Source organism: Babylonia areolata, chromosome 4 (genome assembly GCF_041734735.1).
Source record: "Babylonia areolata isolate BAREFJ2019XMU chromosome 4, ASM4173473v1, whole genome shotgun sequence".
NCBI lineage: Eukaryota > Metazoa > Mollusca > Gastropoda > Neogastropoda > Buccinidae > Babylonia > Babylonia areolata.
This window is the reverse complement of record NC_134879.1, coordinates 36,861,271-36,878,244: the sequence shown is the minus strand read 5'-3', so window position 1 is coordinate 36,878,244 and position 16,974 is coordinate 36,861,271. Positions and strand designations below refer to the sequence as shown.

The window sequence follows — 16,974 nt, the reverse complement described above, 5'->3', positions numbered from 1 at the left end:
CCCCAAATGTCAACACACAGAACATACTCTTGTCTCAAATGTCATAACATAGAATATGCACACGCCCCAAACATCACATAAAGTACGCACTCTCCCCACACATCATCACATAAGATACACACTCGCCCCATTCCCCCCACCCACCACCCCCCAACCTGCCCCTCCTTCCCCCCCCTCCCCCCTCCCCAACATCACCACATAAAATACACACACGTCCCAAAGGTCAGCACATAAAATACGCACACGTCTTCATCCAATCTTGCAGCTGCAAGGGGAGGATTTGAACTCCCAGTCCTTGGTGTTCACGGGTCCACGTGTCACGTGGTACAGACCTGTGTCGCTGGCCGAATTTCTGGACATCAAAAGAGCTCATCCTCACTGCAAAATTGTCGCCGGAAACACGGAGATAGGTACACTGCATGTACATGTTTTACTTTTAGGGCGTGTGTCTTTCACCTTGTGTTGACAGTAGGTATGTGCCACTACTACTACTACTACTACTACTGTTACTGTTACTGTTACTGCTGCCACTACTACTGATACTGCTGCTGCCGCTGCTGGTGGTATATAGATGTATTGCATGTATGTTTTACACCTTCTGTTAACAGCAGATATACATTGTGTGTGTCTTGTATGAACAAAGGATATATAGCATGTGTATGTTATTTCTTCTGTGAAGTATATATACAGTATGTGTATATTACACCTTGTATCAGCATTGAGTAGATATATAGCATGTATACTAACATTAAGTATGTATATATAGCATGTGCATATCACGCCTTGTATAAACACTGGATATATAGCGTGTGTATGTTACTCCTTGAGTTGGTATACAGCATGTGTTTGTTATGCCTTCTTCTTAACAAAAGATATGTAGTGTGTGTATGTCATATATATGTGAGTGTGTGTGTATGTGTGTGTTATGCTTTGTGTTAACCGAATATGTATAGTGTGTGTGTAACGATTTATGTGGACAGTAATTTCCCGTGTTTATTCCGCTGAAGTTTGAAATGACTGCCCTGAATGGCAGACCACATCGTGATATGTGACATGAAACACGTTCACGTTTTTATCCAGTCTGTGTGCTTATACCTACGTAAGAAAGAATGCAATATATGTGCATGTGTGAAGGGGTTAGTGATGGCATTTTGTGTGTGTGTGTGTGAAAGTGTGTGTGTGTGTGTGTGTGTGTGTGTGCGTGTGAAAGTGTGTGTGTGTGCGTGTGAAAGTGTGTGTGCGTGTGAAAGTGTGTGTGTGTGATTGTGTGTGAAAGTGTGTGCGTGCTTGCGCGTGTGTGTTAAGTGATGTAAATGTTATTTTACCTGTGGTGACCAACCAGGTGTGGAGATGAAAGTGAAGAAACAGATGTACCCAGAGCTGGTGTCTGCTACCCGGGTACCCGAACTGACCACTGTCCAGCGTGTGTCTAGCGGCATCAGACTGGGTGCCTCTGTCACTCTGGCCACCCTGGAATGCTCTCTGAAGGAGGCCGTTGGGAATTTGCCAGGTGGGGGTCTAGGGGATGGGGTGCTTCTTTCTTTTTGTCTGTCTATAGTAATAGTAATAATGATAATTGTAGTAGTAGTAATAGTAGTAGCAGTAATATGTATGTGTGATAGTGTTATTGGTGGCTTTGATTTATTATTTGAGATTTAAGGAATTAAAACCCTCCTTCTCACAAGCGCCAAGTTGTAGCAAGGTAAGGGGTTGTGATTTAAGGATTGATTTTCATTAAAAAAATTGTAACATTACAGGGAATAATTCTGGATCTATATTGTTGTGGATCAATATCCTGTCATAAGAATATTTTCAAGGATCAAAATCCTGTTCGCGACGCCACTTTTGTAGCTGTGGTCCCGAGTGGTTTTATTATGTAGCCGTGTACCCGAGTGGTTTTATTTATAATGAAAGAATACAGTACAAAACAACTAACTAATGATGATTTACTGTATTAAAGGAAAAAGAAGAATTCCCGCGCACAGACCAGGAACATATAGAGGCCAGTCACAAATGGGTTGTCTGGCAAGAAGGACAATATGACGTAAGCTTGACATCAGTTGAAATCTTTACACCTGACGAACAATTAAACTAAAATCAAGTATGCTTCTAACTGATTTAAGTGCGTGTCTAAGCACAACAAATATAATATTGCAGTGAACGATACAGAGACTTGATTCAATAGATGATTAGGGAATAGGTTTAGAATGGGCTTTGCATTCAAACGGGGAATAGCGTCACACATCCTGCGCGAGCCATTGAAGGCCAGCAAGTTATTTGTGAAAACAGTGTCTGCTATAGCTCATGTATGAAGCAAGCAGAGCGCTTGGTTACATCTCCCCCCATCTTTTGAAATCCATCGTCCGCGATGGTTAATTGAAAGTAATTCTTGTGAGCAGACTTAGCTCAGCATCAACAAGAATTATTGAGTAGGTAAAGGGAGATAATTTAGCTGATAACTGATAGCATGGTGAAATGTGGAATGATGCAACATTCTTAGCAACAATAACCTACTTCTATATTCAAAGTGGCATTAGCCTGGTTAACTTAATGGGTTTGGGCTAAGTCAAATGCATCCTAACTTAACTTTGAAGAGTTCAATATAGAGAAGGGGTCCCAGTTAGGTAAATACACTATGAATATGGAAAGCATTCATTTGTGCGCCCATCAATCTATGTATCATCAACACTGTCATATGTACATGTAGAGTAGCATACATGTATAACAGCATAGATTATAGCATGAATTATTGTAGCATGTTCATAGTCATACTTTGCATTGCTAAGACCTTGTGACAAGCTAGATCACAGGTTAAGCAAAAAAAAAACAACAACAAAAAACAAACAAAAAAAACAACCCATAAAACATGAATTATGCAGAAATACCTGAAATGAAAACAAAATTACAGCATGAACAGGAATGATATGAAAAATAACATTAGCACTGTTTCAGCTTAGCAAGAATTAAAAAAATAAACAACATGAGGATTGGCATCATGACTGTTCATTTTTGCAGTGTCACTGTTCTGACTGTTAAATATTTCTTCTTGCAAAAATTTCCTCACCAGTCTCAATACACAGTCAGTGGTGTCCTGGTTGCCAGTCGTATGAACTAAACAAAAACTGTCTTCCATCACAATTGACACAGTCAAACTTGGCAGTACATCCATCCCTCTTTCCACGTCAGTCAGGAACCTCGGTATTGTCCTTGAAAAATACACTGTCCATGCAAAAATTTATCAGTCAGACATGTCAGTCCTGCTACTTTCAACTGCGGCGCATCAGTGCCGTCTGGAAATATCTGTCCACTGACACAACATCTAGACTTGTCGTTTCTCTCATTCTCTCTTGCCTTGACTACTGTAACTCTCTATTGTCTGGTTTGCCTGCTTCATCCATTCAGTCCCTTCAGTGCATACAAAACTCTGCTGCCCGACTCGTCTTCAGAAAGAAAAGATCTGAGCACATCACTCCTGTTTTGCAACATCTCCACTGGCTCCCTGTCTCACACCGAATAAAGTACAAGATCAGCACTCTATGTTATCGATGCATTCACAAAACTGCCCCTTCCTGTCTCTGCGGCTGCCTTCACCTCTACACTCCATCTCGCTCACTACGATCAGCTTCGGATCCACCCTGTTTACGCATACCCAGATTCAAACACTCGACTGTTGGCTGCTGTTCTTTCTCTGTCTCTGGACCTTGCAATTGGAATGAACTTCCTCTTTCGCTTCGTCAAGTCTCCACACTCGGCTCTTTCAAGTCTGGCCTTAAAACCCACCTCTTCCCAAAATAGCCTCCCTTGCCTGCCCTTCCTTGTCTTTTAGTTTCTACAGTTTTAGAGTTATGCATGCGTGTGAATGACTGGTGCAAAAGCGCTTTGATTTGTCTCTGCACAAGATTCATTGCTATATAGATACCATTATTAGTATTATTATTATTATTATTGTTATTGCCTTGGTGCAGGATCTGGTGGTAGTGGAGGCGGCTCTAGTGCAGCTTGCATGATGGGGGCTTTGGGTCTTGGCATGGGCCTGGTCAGCCACACACCACTGTCACTGTCAGTGTCAGTGTCATAGTGTGACACCTTGTCCTGGTGGTGCAGTGGGACCAGGTCAGTTGGCGTGACAACTGGTGGTGGTTGTTGGCTGAACCTCTGCAGTGCGAGGCTGAGTACAGGTGGGGACATGTGTGGGACCACAGCGTCAGGTGTGGTGCTGTGGCGCCTCTGTCTGTGTCAGCGTCTCATGCATCTCTGGTTTGGACCTGGTGCATTTGGCGTCAGCCCAGGTTGCCCAGTGTGTGTGTCAGTGACACACTGTTTGTAGACTGGGACTGCAGGCTGGTGGTCAGCATTCTGTCACCTGGCCCTCAGGTAACGCCGCTTGTGGTGACACTGGTGCTCTGTGTGGCCAGACCTCACACCAGACACAGTGTGGAGGGTCTGGGGTGCAGTCAGCAGCATGGCGGCGATGGTGAAGCGCTGGTCCTGGAGGATGTGGGTGGTGTGCTGGCATGGGGGACTGCAGCTGGCGTCGCAGGCTGGTGTTCTCAGCTGCGAGTGTGGCCAGCTGAGACTGTAGGCGGGCAACTAGTGTTGTCTATGCTGGGGCAGGTGTAGTAGGTGTGGCTGTCCTCCCGCAGCCATCGCTGGGCCTCCTTAGCAGCCTCGAAGGTGGTGTCAGGGTGGTCACGGATGTAGTGCCTGACATTGCGCCTGAGTGCAGCTGGCTGAAGGCCTCTGGCGAAGGCGTCGTGGAGTATGGCTGCTGGTACCTGCATCACCCGATCTTCAGCCTGGTTGACCTTGGTCCTTAGGTGCTGAAGATGGGACGCATACTCAGCAATAGTCTCCTTTGGTTGCTGCTGTCTGTTGAAGAAGGTGGTGGCCAGCTCTGTGGCGTCTTGCTGCTCTTCCCAGTTCTCATCAAGAACTGCAAGGATCTTGGCTGGGGTGTCCAATTCAGTCACTGGCAGCGTGACGATCTGCTGGCGACCTCGGCCAGGAAGGGCTGAGATCAGCCAGAGAGAGGAGTGTGGGTAGAAAGTCGGTTGAAGCCACCTTGATGTGGGTGATGTTTCCTTTCCGTGGACTTGTGTACCTGCTGCACTGTCTTCTCTCCTATGTTAAATTATCCCTCTGTGACTGTTAGTACAACCTCTTGTCCTTGTACGATCCCAGCTCACAGCGCCAAGTATGTGATAGAGTTAGCTTGGGGAGGGGTTATAATTTTGAGTAGAAATTAAATTAAGTCATCCTTGCTCACAGCGCCAAGTTGTAACAAAGTACACTTGGTGGAAAAGGGCTGTGGTTTAGGGATGGATTTTGATTAAAAGAATTGTAACATTAAAGGGAATAATTTTGGATCTATTTTGCTGTGGATCAAAATCCTGTTGATTAATCAAGGATCAAAATCCTGTCAGATCAAAATTCTGTCGATTAATCAAGGATCAAAATCCTGTCAAATCAAAATCCTGTTGGTGACGCCACTTTTGTAGCCATGTACCTGAGTGGTTTTATTTATAATGAAAGGGTATGGTACAAAAAAACTAACTAATGATGATTTACTGTATTAAAGGACAGACAAGAATTCCTGTGCACAGGCCAGGAACATATAGAGGCCAGTCACAAATGGGTTGTCTGGCGAGAAGTACAAAATGACGTAAGCTTAGCGTCAGTTGAAATCTTTACACTGACGAACAATTAAACTAAAATCAAGTATGCTTCTAACTGATTTAAGTGTGTGTCTAAGCACAACAAATATAATATTGCAGTGAACGTTACAGAGACTTGATTTAATAGATGATTAGGGAATAAGTTTAGAATGGGTTTTGCATTCAAACCGGGAATGGCGTCACACATTCTGTGTGAGCCGTTGAAGGCCAGCAAGTTAGTTGCGAAAACGGCGTCTGCTATAGCTCATGTGTGAAGCACTTTTTGAAGCAAGCAGAGCGCTTGGTTACAATTATAATGAAAGGAAACGGTGCCAAAGAATTAACTAATGATTTACTGAATTAAAGGATAGAAAAGAATTCCCACGCAGGCCAGGAACTTGTAGAGGCCAGTCACAAAAGGGTTTTTCTATTGTTTTATTTACAAAATTAATAGGAAGATAAAAGAGAAGAAGATAAGAAAACTAAGAGAATAGAGAAATACAGTGCAGCGATACGTAGTGAGATGTTGGCCTCTGGGACAATGCACAACACACATACACACTGTGTATGACACAGCAATCGAGAGAGAGAGAGAGAGAGCAGGCTCTAGCCAGTGACTGGCCAGGTGGAAAGTGACCAGCGATCACCCAGTCCGTCTACTTATGCAAGTTAAGCAAACTGCACTGACGCTAGCGTGGCCCTTGAAACGAATCATCCCTAATCAGGCTAAACCTGATTAGAATTGTGTTTGTGACAAGGTGTTCAATGATAGATTTCTAAATGATTCCTGAACCGATTTACGTCAGATAGGTCGCACAAGAAAGAGCTCAACACCTACTCTCCAGTGAGTATAAAATGAAGTGTTGATTATTTAAGATGAATTAATTTAAGTCACCTGAACTGATCAGTTTTAGCGAGCTCATTGTGGAAAATTACAAACTGCGTTAAATCGGTTTAACATAGGCAAACACAAATGGTATAAATTTAAAGATTGAATTGCGACGATTCTGCCAGTATATATAATACTTGCAGTTTACTGATCCGACAGAAGAGATATTTAATTAAATACAGTGAAGCACAAACACAAATTTCAGCTCACCCAATGGCGTACAGCTTATTGGTTGTGGAGTGGTTGTGTTACGAGAAGGACAAAATGACGTAAGCTTAGCGTCAGTTGAAATCTTTACACTGACGAACGATTAAACTGTACCAAGTATGCTTCTAACTAATTAAAATGTGTGTGTAAGCACAACAAATTATAATATTACAGTGACCGACACAGGGACTTGATTTAATAGTTGTTTAGAGAATAGGTTTAGAATGGGTTTTGCATTAAAACCAGGAATGGCGTCACACATTCTGCGCGAGCCGTTGGAGACCGGCAGTTGGATGTAAAAAAGGTGTCTGCTGTAACTCAGCTATTAGCTTGTGCTGTGTTGAGTCATGGTTAGTAGCCAGTCGTATTGAGCACTTGGCTACATCCGTATGATATGGCCACTTGAATAGTAGAAAAAGGCATATGCTGTTACAAATATCTGGGCTATAATTTATTTATGGCGGAGAGTGTCTTGCACAAGTTACATCCTCACTCTCTCGGCTAAGAGAGCTTTCGGACAGTTGGCAATGGGATGGTTCCCAAAGGCCAGCTAGCCCCTAAGGCTGCAGCACAAAGAGCCAGTGCAATCGTGCCTATTAAGTTTGAGTCATTGTCCTTCACAAAAGACTAAACTATAAATAAATTCCCATTGCAGTGGAGAAGCCATTCATCACACCGCCCTCATGTTGCTGTTGGTCCTGCTGTGAGCTTATGTCCATCTGTGATATAATCTGAGCGTCAGGCCTCCATGATAATAATGATAATAGTACAATTATTTTTCGCTTTCAAACCTCACAAAACACTTTGCAATGTAGGTCAGACACAAATCACAAAAGAACAAGCGCACACACACACACACACACACACACACACACACACACACACACACACATGCTCGCGCGCACGTAAAGACTGCTTGAGAAGGACTCTTTCAGATTTGTTTGAAATGTGAGGCATACCGACGGAAGGAAAAAGGCAGGTAATTCCAGGTTGAAGAGCTAGGAGCTTCCCTGAAGTGTTTTCTCTGTTGCTGTCTCTCAAGTTGGAAATGCACAAGATTCCATCACTGTCTGTTGCTTTTGTGTATCTCCTGGAGGAGGGGGTGGAGGGGTTTAATAGCTCCTTGACGACGTTCATAAAACTGTTTGGTCAATGTCATTGAAGAAAAAAGAAGAAAACATGGTTTGTTAATCATGAAGACATTTTTCCTTGATTGAAAGCCAGCTTTGAAATCATTCCTGTGTTTCGTGTTAAGAGATAGCTTGTTTACAAGATCATTTGGATGTGTTTGTTGACATAAATTGAGTTTATAGATTGGTCAGATTTTTGCTGACAGAAATCTAGTTTAAATATCAGTTAGTGTTTGTGTGTGTGTGTGTGTGTGTGTGTGTGTGTGTGTGTGTGTGTGTGTGTGTGTGTGTGTGTGTGTGCGTGCGCGCGCGCGCGCGTGCGTATGTGTGTGTGTGTGTGTGCGTGCGTGCGTGCATACATGCGTGTGTGTGTGTGTGTGTGTGTGTGTGTGTGTGTGTGTACAGAGGAAAAGACACGAGTGTTCTCTGCCTTTGTGGAGATGTTACGCTGGTTTGCTGGACCCCAGATTCGCAACGTGGCTGTGAGTTTCAGCAATCATTTTTGTCCGTTTGACAGTGAGTGAGTGAGTGAGTGTGTGTGTGTGTGTGTGTGTGTGTGTGTGTGTGTGTGTGTGTGTGTGTGTGTTCCTCTTTCTCCCTCTTTCCCCATCTGTCTCTCTATCCATCCGTTCATCTCTTTGCCTGTCTGCCTCTATGACTCTCTCTCTGTCTCTTTCTCCCCCTCGCCCCCCCCCCTCTCTCTCTCTCTCTGTGCTCTCTCTGCCCCCCCCCTCTCTCTCTCTCTGCCTCCCTTCCTCTCTCTGTGTCTCTCTCTGTCTCTCTTTCCCTCCCTCTCTCTCTCCCTCTTTCTCTGTCATTCTCTCTCCCTCTTCCTCTCTCGCCCTCCCTTCCTTTCTCTTTCTCTCTCTTTCTCTCACCCTTCATCCCCTCCCTCCCCTCTTGCTGTCTCTCTCTCTTTGCTGTCTCTCTCTCCTTTCTCTCTTTGTCTCTCTCTCTCTCTCTCTCTCTCTCTCTCTCTCTCCCCGTCTGTCTGTGTGTCTCTCTGCTCTGTGTGTGTGTGGGTGTGTCTCTCTCTCTGTCCACACTGATGACGACACCTGTGACCCATTCACTGTTCAGACCCTGGGTGGTAACATCATGACAGCCAGTCCCATCTCGGATCTGAACCCTCTACTCCTTGCCTGTGGGGCCCACCTGGAGTTTGTTTCTACAGGTGTGTGTGTGTGTGTGTGTGTGTGCGTGAATTGTACGTGTATGTTGTGTGTGTGGATGTTATTTTGTGTATGCACGCGCACGCGTGTGTGTGCGTGGTATGCGTGTGCATATGTACATTCGTGGTTGCGAGTGCGTGTGTTGGTGACTGGTAGAATGGTATGAAGACAGACAGACATGCACAGTGGTGCTCCTCTTTCACGTGTTGTTGTCTTTGTTTAGGTCATTGGGGTTTCACACACTTAACACAATGTTGCTGCTTCCCTTTTTTTATCAAGTCACAAGGTTTTTCACACTTTACACAATGTTGCTGCTTTCCTTTTTATTAGGTCACATGGTTTAAACACACTTTACACAGTGTTGCTGCTTCCATTTTGTTTCATTGGGTCACTGGGTGTTCACACACTTTACACAATGTTGCTGCTACCATCGTTTTCCATTGGGTCACTGGGTTTTTACATACTGTACACAATGCTGCTGCATGTTTTTCACACACTTTACACAATGTTGCTGCATGGTTTTCACACACTGGACAATGTTGCTGCATGGTTTTCACACACTATACACAAATGAGGAAGTGAAAAGAAGAGTCCAAAACGCCATTGGCCCATTCAAAGACCTGCTAACCACAGTGAAGGAACGCAAGCTCCGCTGGTATGGACACGTCACACGATCAGACGGCCTAGCCAAGACCATCCTGCAGGGTACCGTACAAGGAAGGAGGAAGAGAGGCAGACAGAGAAAGCGGTGGGAGGACAACATCAAAGAGTGGACGGGCCTGCCATTTGCCACAACTCAAAGGGCCGCTGAGGACCGAGGCAGGTGGCGCGAGCTGATCAGGCAGTCATCCATGGTGCCCCAACGACCCACCCACGGGTCAAGGGATAGATGAGATGAGATGAGATACACAATGTTGCCGCATGGTTTTCACACACTGTACAATGTTGCTGCATGGTTTTCACACACTGTACACAATGTTGCTGCATGGTTTTCACACACTGTACAATGTTGCTGCATGGTTTTCACACACTGTACAATGTTGCTGCATGGTTTTCACACACTGTACACAATGTTGCTGCATGGTTTTCACACACTGTACACAATGTTGCTGCATGGTTTTCACACACTGTACAATGTTGCTGCATGGTTTTCACACACTGTACACAATGTTGCTGCATGGTTTTCACACACTGTACAATGTTGCTGCATGGTTTTCACACACTGTACACAATGTTTCTGCATGGTTTTCACACACTGTACACAATGTTTCTGCATGGTTTTCACACACTGTACACAATGTTTCTGCATGGTTTTCACACACTATACACAATGTTGCTGCATGGTTTTCACACACTGTACACAATGTTGCTGCATGGTTTTCACACACATGTTGCTGCATGGTTCACACTGTACATTGCTGCATGGTTTCACACACTGTACACAATGTTGCTGCATGGTTTTCACACACTGTACACAATGTTGCTGCATGGTTTTCACACACTGTACACAATGTTGCACACCACGCCCTGTGCAGACGGCAGCAGACGGGAAGTGAAGATGGACGGTTCCTTCTTCAAGGGGTACCGGACCGTTGACGTTCATCCTGACGAGATCCTGCTCTCCGTCCTCCTCCCCTTCTCTCACAAGGTACCAGCCACCAGGCGCCGCGGCAGAACCGATCAGCTGTTGTACTTCTGATCCACTGGTCTCCAGTGGTCCCGGTTCGAGGCCCTGTTTCCGCATGCTGCTGTGCTCTTCGGGAAAGGCACTTTACTCTGACCCATGTGTGAATGGGAGCTGATATCGGTTGGTATCAGTTAAAGTGGAATAAGGAGAGGGTTGGGCCTTGCCTTCCGATTCTGAGCTTACATACAGGGATAGGGATTATTTGCCTCCATTGCCGTGAAAGCCTGTGGGACCTTTCACTTCTATCTTTACCAACCAGTTAAACACAGTGCGGTGTTACTTCTGCTGTTATTTGCTGCATCTGTGGGGATTGTTTTTACCCTTAGTTGCGTGCAAATCCACGGAGCACATTTTTTCGCTGCTTCTGTAGTCAGTAATATTTTCTGTGGGTAGTACAGTGGCTGCTGATGCTGCTGCTTGTTCTGTAGCTCACGACTGTACGAATTGGGGCGATATGTAAAAAATAATTAGTTAAATGAGGATGTGGATTGTTTCAATGAAATGATGAAACCTCCAGAAAAAAAGCAAACAAACTGCACCACTACTGCAACTACTGCTGCCGTGTAGTCATAACAACCACCACAGCTTCTGCAATCTTTGCTACTAACTTGTGATACCTGGCATATCGGTTTGGACTTCTGTGGGAGCCTTGGTGCACAACATCACTCCTCCAGAGGAGTCTGTTCTGGGATGTCCTCTTCATCAATTGGTTCTCTTTCCTAACCCTGTGATGGACTCACAATATTCCCCTTGTTGTTTTTGATTTCAAGGTTGTTGCTTTTCTTCTTTGGTAATCCTTTTTATAAACGTATCCAGACCTGGAAAGTTAAAAATATCACATCATCATCTTAAATGGTGTTATTTCTACAAAAAAGTATGATATTTTTTAGTCTTGAAATGTTTTATGTGTTTGAAGACAATGAACAGTCTAATTATGATGCTAGGGCATCGGATATTTTATATGCCTGTGGACAATGCATTGTTTAGTAATCATGTTAAAGTATGGGATGTTGTGTATGACTTTGGACAATACATTGTTTAGCAATCACACTATCATCTGGGCTGTTTGATATATCTGTGTACAATGCATTGTACAATAATCATTGCGGGATGATATAGATGAGATTTGGACAATGACATATTAAAGTAATCATGCTGGCACTTGGGTGTGTGTGTGGGGGGGTGGGGGGGACGGGGGAGGGGGGGGGTGAACCCACAAAACGCAACTGCCCCTGACCCTGTCCCTGACCCCACAGAATGAGTTCCTGCACGCCTACAAGCAGGCCAACCGGAAGGACGAAGACTACGCCATCGTCAAAGCCGCCATGCGCGTGGTGCTGGACGAGAGATGCACAGTGCAGGGCCTGACTCTGGCCTTTGGGGGCATGGCCACCACCACCGTCACGGCCACACGCACCACGACACACCTCCTGGGACGGTGAGGGACTGGGTAGAAACTGTCACTGAACATCGAAAGATGGCACGAAATTTACTCTTAAGTTGAAGTTTGATGGTAGAAACTGTCATTGAACATCGAAAGATGCCACGAAATTTACTCTTAAGTTGAAGTTTGATGGCAGAAACTGTCACTGAACATCGAAAGATGCCACGAAATTTACTCCTTAAGTTGAAGTTTGATGGCAGAAACTGTCACTGAACGTCGAAAGATGCCACGAAATTTACTCCGTAAGTTGAAGTTTGATGGCAGAAACTGTTACTAAACATCGACAGAACATTGTTGGTTTGTATTTTCAGACGCGCAATATGCAGACGTCGTCAGACATGATCAAGGAAGAGATCACGAAAAAAGACCTGGTTTGTTAAATGGCAGTCGTGAACTGACAGCATTGATGGCAGCTGTATCTCTCGCGTGATCCCTTAGCTTGTAGTACTTCAGTTTCATCACAAAAACAGCAATAAAACATAAAATGCTTAACCAATTGAATTATACATGCATGTAAAATACAAACTGGGACGAAATGGTACGACCTTAATTATACATAATGACTTAAGCACAGACTGAACATCCACGTGCTTCAGTAACAGTCATGTTGCACAGAACATGGGATAAAGAGCTGCTGGACAAGGCCTGTGACCTGCTGACCTCTGATCTGCCCCTTGACCCCGGGTCACCAGGAGGGGACGTGGAGTACAGGCGCTCGCTGGCAGTCAGTTTCTTCTTCAAGTTTTACATGACTGTGTTGAAACAGCTTCAGGAACAGGTCAGTTACAGTGCGTCACACACACACACACACACACACACACACACACACACACACACACGCACGCACGCAGGCACGCACGCACATATGCTCACGCGTGCACACACACACACACATGCTCCCATAAATGCACATCAACACACACACACACACACACACATACACACACACATGCACACAAGCACACACATACACACACACAAGCACACACACACACACACACACACACGCACAAAAGCACACGCAAAAAAACATTTTGTAGCAAGTAAACCAGGTAACCAAAATCAAATCCAACGAAAGTTCTTATGACAAAACCGCAATATAGCTATTACCACCCTTAGAAACTGACATCAACAGAACGACTTGAGCTGTGAAGTAAGTGACTGGTCCCCAGACAAGCTAGACACGAACTGATTGACCCATACAGCAAACAAGCACGCACACTCCCACCGTGATTCTGACGCAGCGCCCTGTCACAGTGTTGATCTATCCCCTCTTTACTGTCCAACCCACAGGGCGTGGTGGAGGGGATCCCCCCCATACCCCCCAAGGATCGGACGGTGGCAGATCCCCCGGAGCGGGGCCCCAGTCACGGCCTGCAATGGTACTCCTTGGCCCCGGAGGTCGAGTCCCCGCACAGCGCCCTGCGCCGCCCCGTGGTGCATGAGTCTGCCTACAAGCAGGCCACGGGGGAAGCGGTCTACGTGGATGACATGGCGCCCCTGAAAGGTGGGGGGTGGGGCTGGGTGCTGAGGGTCACCCCTTTATTGCTGATGACCAGTATGCCAGTCAGAGACGGGCCGTCTCCTCACAGAGTATATAATAATAATAATAATAATAATAATAATAATAATAATATAATAATAATAATAATAATAATGACAGTGGTATTTATACAGCGCTGAATCTTGTGCACAGACAAATCAAAGCGCTTTCGCACCAGTCATTCACACGCATGCATAACTCTAAAACTGGAGAAACTGAAGACAAGGAAGAGGCAGGGAAGGGAGGCTATTTTGGGAAGAGGTGGGTTTTAAGGCCAAACTTGAAAGAGCTGAGTGTTGAGACTTGACGAAGCGAAAGAGGAAGTTCATTCTAATTGCAAGGTCCAGAGACACAGAATGAACGGCGGCTGACAGTCTTGAGTTTGAATCTGGGTATGCATAAACAGAGTGGATCCGAAGCCGATCGTAGTGAGCGAGATGGAGTGTAGAGGTGAAGGCAGCCACAGAGATAGGAAGGTACTGATTTGCGAATACATTTATAACATAGATTGCTGATCTTGTGTTTTATTCTGTGTGAGACAGGGAGCCATTGGAGATGCTGCAATAGAGGAGTGATGTGCTCAAATCTTTTCTTTCTGAGGACGAGTCGGGCAGTAGAGTTTTGTATGCGCTGAAGAGACTGAATGGATGAAGCAGGCAAACCAGACAATAGAGAGTTAAGTAGTCAAGGCGAGAGAGAAACAATAAGTCTAGATGTTGCGTCAATGGACAGATATTTCTGGATGGAACTGATGCGCCGCAATTGACAGTAGCAGGATTGACATGTCTGACTGATAAATGTTTGCATGGACTGAAGTGTTGCCAAGGACAGCGCCGAGGTTCCTGACTGAACTGGAAAGAGGGATGGATGTACTGCCAAGTTTGATTGTGTCAGTTGAGATGGAGGAGAGTTTTTGTTAAGTTTCAGTGGTCATTGCTTCAGTTTTGTCCGCGTTCAATTGAAGTCAGTGACTTCAGTCAGTGAACGGCGGTCACCTCACTGAGTATGCCAGTCAGTGAAGGGCGGTCACCTCACTGAGTATGCCAGTCAGTGAAGGGCGGTCACCTCACTGAGTATGCCAGTCAGTGAAGGGCTGTCACCTCACTGAGTATGCCAGTCAGTGAAGGGCTGTCACCTCACTGAGTCTGCCAGTCAGTGAAGGGCGGTCACCTCACTGAGTATGCCAGTCAGTGAAGGGCGGTCACCTCACTGAGTATGCCAGTCAGTGAAGGGCGGTCACCTCACTGAGTATGCCAGTCAGTGAAGGGCGGTCACCTCACTATGTCAGTAAGTGAAGGGCTGTCACCTCACTATGTCAGTCAGTGAAGGGCTGTCACCTCACTGAGTATGCCAGTCAGTGAAGGGCTGTCACCTCACTGAGTATGCCAGTCAGTGAAGGGCTGTCACCTCACTGAGTCTGCCAGTCAGTGAAGGGCGGTCACCTCACTATGTCAGTCAGTGAAGGGCTGTCACCTCACTATGTCAGTCAGTGAAGGGCTGTCACCTCACTGAGTATGCCAGTCAGTGAAGGGCTGTCACCTCACTGAGTATGCCAGTCAGTGAAGGGCGGTCACCTCACTGAGTATGCCAGTCAGTGAAGGGCGGTCACCTCACTATGTCAGTAAGTGAAGGGCTGTCACCTCACTATGTCAGTCAGTGAAGGGCTGTCACCTCACTATGTCAGTCAGTGAAGGGCTGTCACCTCACTATGTCAGTCAGTGAAGGGCTGTCACCTCACTATGTCAGTCAGTGAAGGGCGGTCACCTCACTATGTCAGTCAGTGAATGGCGGTCACCTCACTGAGTCTGCCAGTCAGTGAAGGGCTGTCACCTCACTATGTCAGTCAGTGAAGGGCGGTCACCTCACTATGTCAGTCAGTGAATGGCGGTCACCTCACTGAGTCTGCCAGTCAGTGAAGGGCTGTCACCTCACTATGTCAGTCAGTGAAGGGCTGTCACCTCACTATGTCAGTCAGTGAAGGGCGGTCACCTCACTATGTCAGTCAGTGAAGGGCGGTCACCTCACTGAGTATGTCGGTCAGTGAAGGGCTTCACCTCACTGAGATAAGACTAAGCTTACAGGTCAGGATGCCATTCACCATTGTTTATCCGGTACTCTTTGGGGGGAGTTACTAGTGTTCAGCATTGTAAATTATGCTATTGAAAGGACACACAGAGTAGAAACTGCGCTTCAAACGCATGCCAGACTGACATCATTTCACCAAGTCACAGCAGTTGAGGGGTAGAAATTAAAAACGTGATAATATATATACCAACCTGTTCATAATATTTCTCAAAGGGAATCAAACTAAAGAAAATGCCTTGACTACAGAGAAGAAATCAACTCCCTGACCATCTATAGCTTTTCTTTCCTGCCTGTAGGGTATAACATTTAGAATAACGATTTTGCTTATGCTGCCAGAGTTGAAGCTTTCGGGTACAATTGGAGTGCTAGAGTATTCTTAAGTGAAGGGTTATTGCCATTGTATCCTCAATGTTTTGTAAATGGTCTTGTGTTTCTTGTCATAGTTTCAAGAAGAGCTAAACGGGAAAACAAAACATCTGAGCCTGAAGAACTTTGGTGCTCTGTACAGGCAAGCCGTGAAGCCCTATGGAAGAGAGGGCCTTGGAAAAACCTTTGACTGTTTTTAATAATCCACCTCAGACTACATGTGGATTCCAGCAGATTTTTTTCTGAAGACTTGAAACCAGCAGATTGATGAAATGAAAATGTTCAACGGTGTATTAACAATCAAAGTCAACACACAATCGTCTGACCTGAGCTGAGTGAACATTTACAGTTGGGAAATGAGGTCAGTGTGGAAACATTGCCCTGGTCTAGGACAATAATACATTTTTTTTCACATACAACAGGTTCACACGACATGAGGTCAATATGGAAACATTGCCCTGGTCTGGGACAATTTCACACAAAACAGGTTCACACAGTAACCACAGCCATTCACCGTTTTCTTTTTTCCTGTCCTTTGTGCCGGGCTAATCCAAAATATGAATTTAAGTGCATGGGAAAATCTGATTTAAAGATTGACAAATACATTTTCTAATAGATAACATTTTTTTACCAAAGGAGTTAATGTTGCAAGTAATTTGACGCATGACCAAACTATAGATACTGTTACATTAGAAAATACATAATAATAGAAATGAATACCACGAAATCTAGGATTGTACAAGCACAGAAAGCATAGAACCAAATCATGCTGATTCAGCTGTTATAGTTAATCATCC

At 45.1% G+C, this 16,974-nt stretch overlaps 1 protein-coding gene across 3 annotated transcripts in view; it reads left to right on the top strand.

The window, feature by feature from the left end:
• LOC143281132 (xanthine dehydrogenase/oxidase-like) overlaps positions 1–16,974 on the top strand; it is an 80,662-nt gene that overhangs the window by 26,733 nt on the left and 36,955 nt on the right. For all 3 annotated transcript variants that reach the window (XM_076586123.1, XM_076586122.1, XM_076586124.1), the window contains exons 10-17: positions 266–410; positions 1,343–1,510; positions 8,286–8,362; positions 8,961–9,054; positions 10,588–10,700; positions 11,996–12,177; positions 12,799–12,961; positions 13,477–13,690. In XM_076586123.1, coding sequence (XP_076442238.1) covers positions 266–410; positions 1,343–1,510; positions 8,286–8,362; positions 8,961–9,054; positions 10,588–10,700; positions 11,996–12,177; positions 12,799–12,961; positions 13,477–13,690 — 1,156 coding nt within the window. The remainder of the gene's footprint in view (positions 1–265; positions 411–1,342; positions 1,511–8,285; positions 8,363–8,960; positions 9,055–10,587; positions 10,701–11,995; positions 12,178–12,798; positions 12,962–13,476; positions 13,691–16,974) is intronic.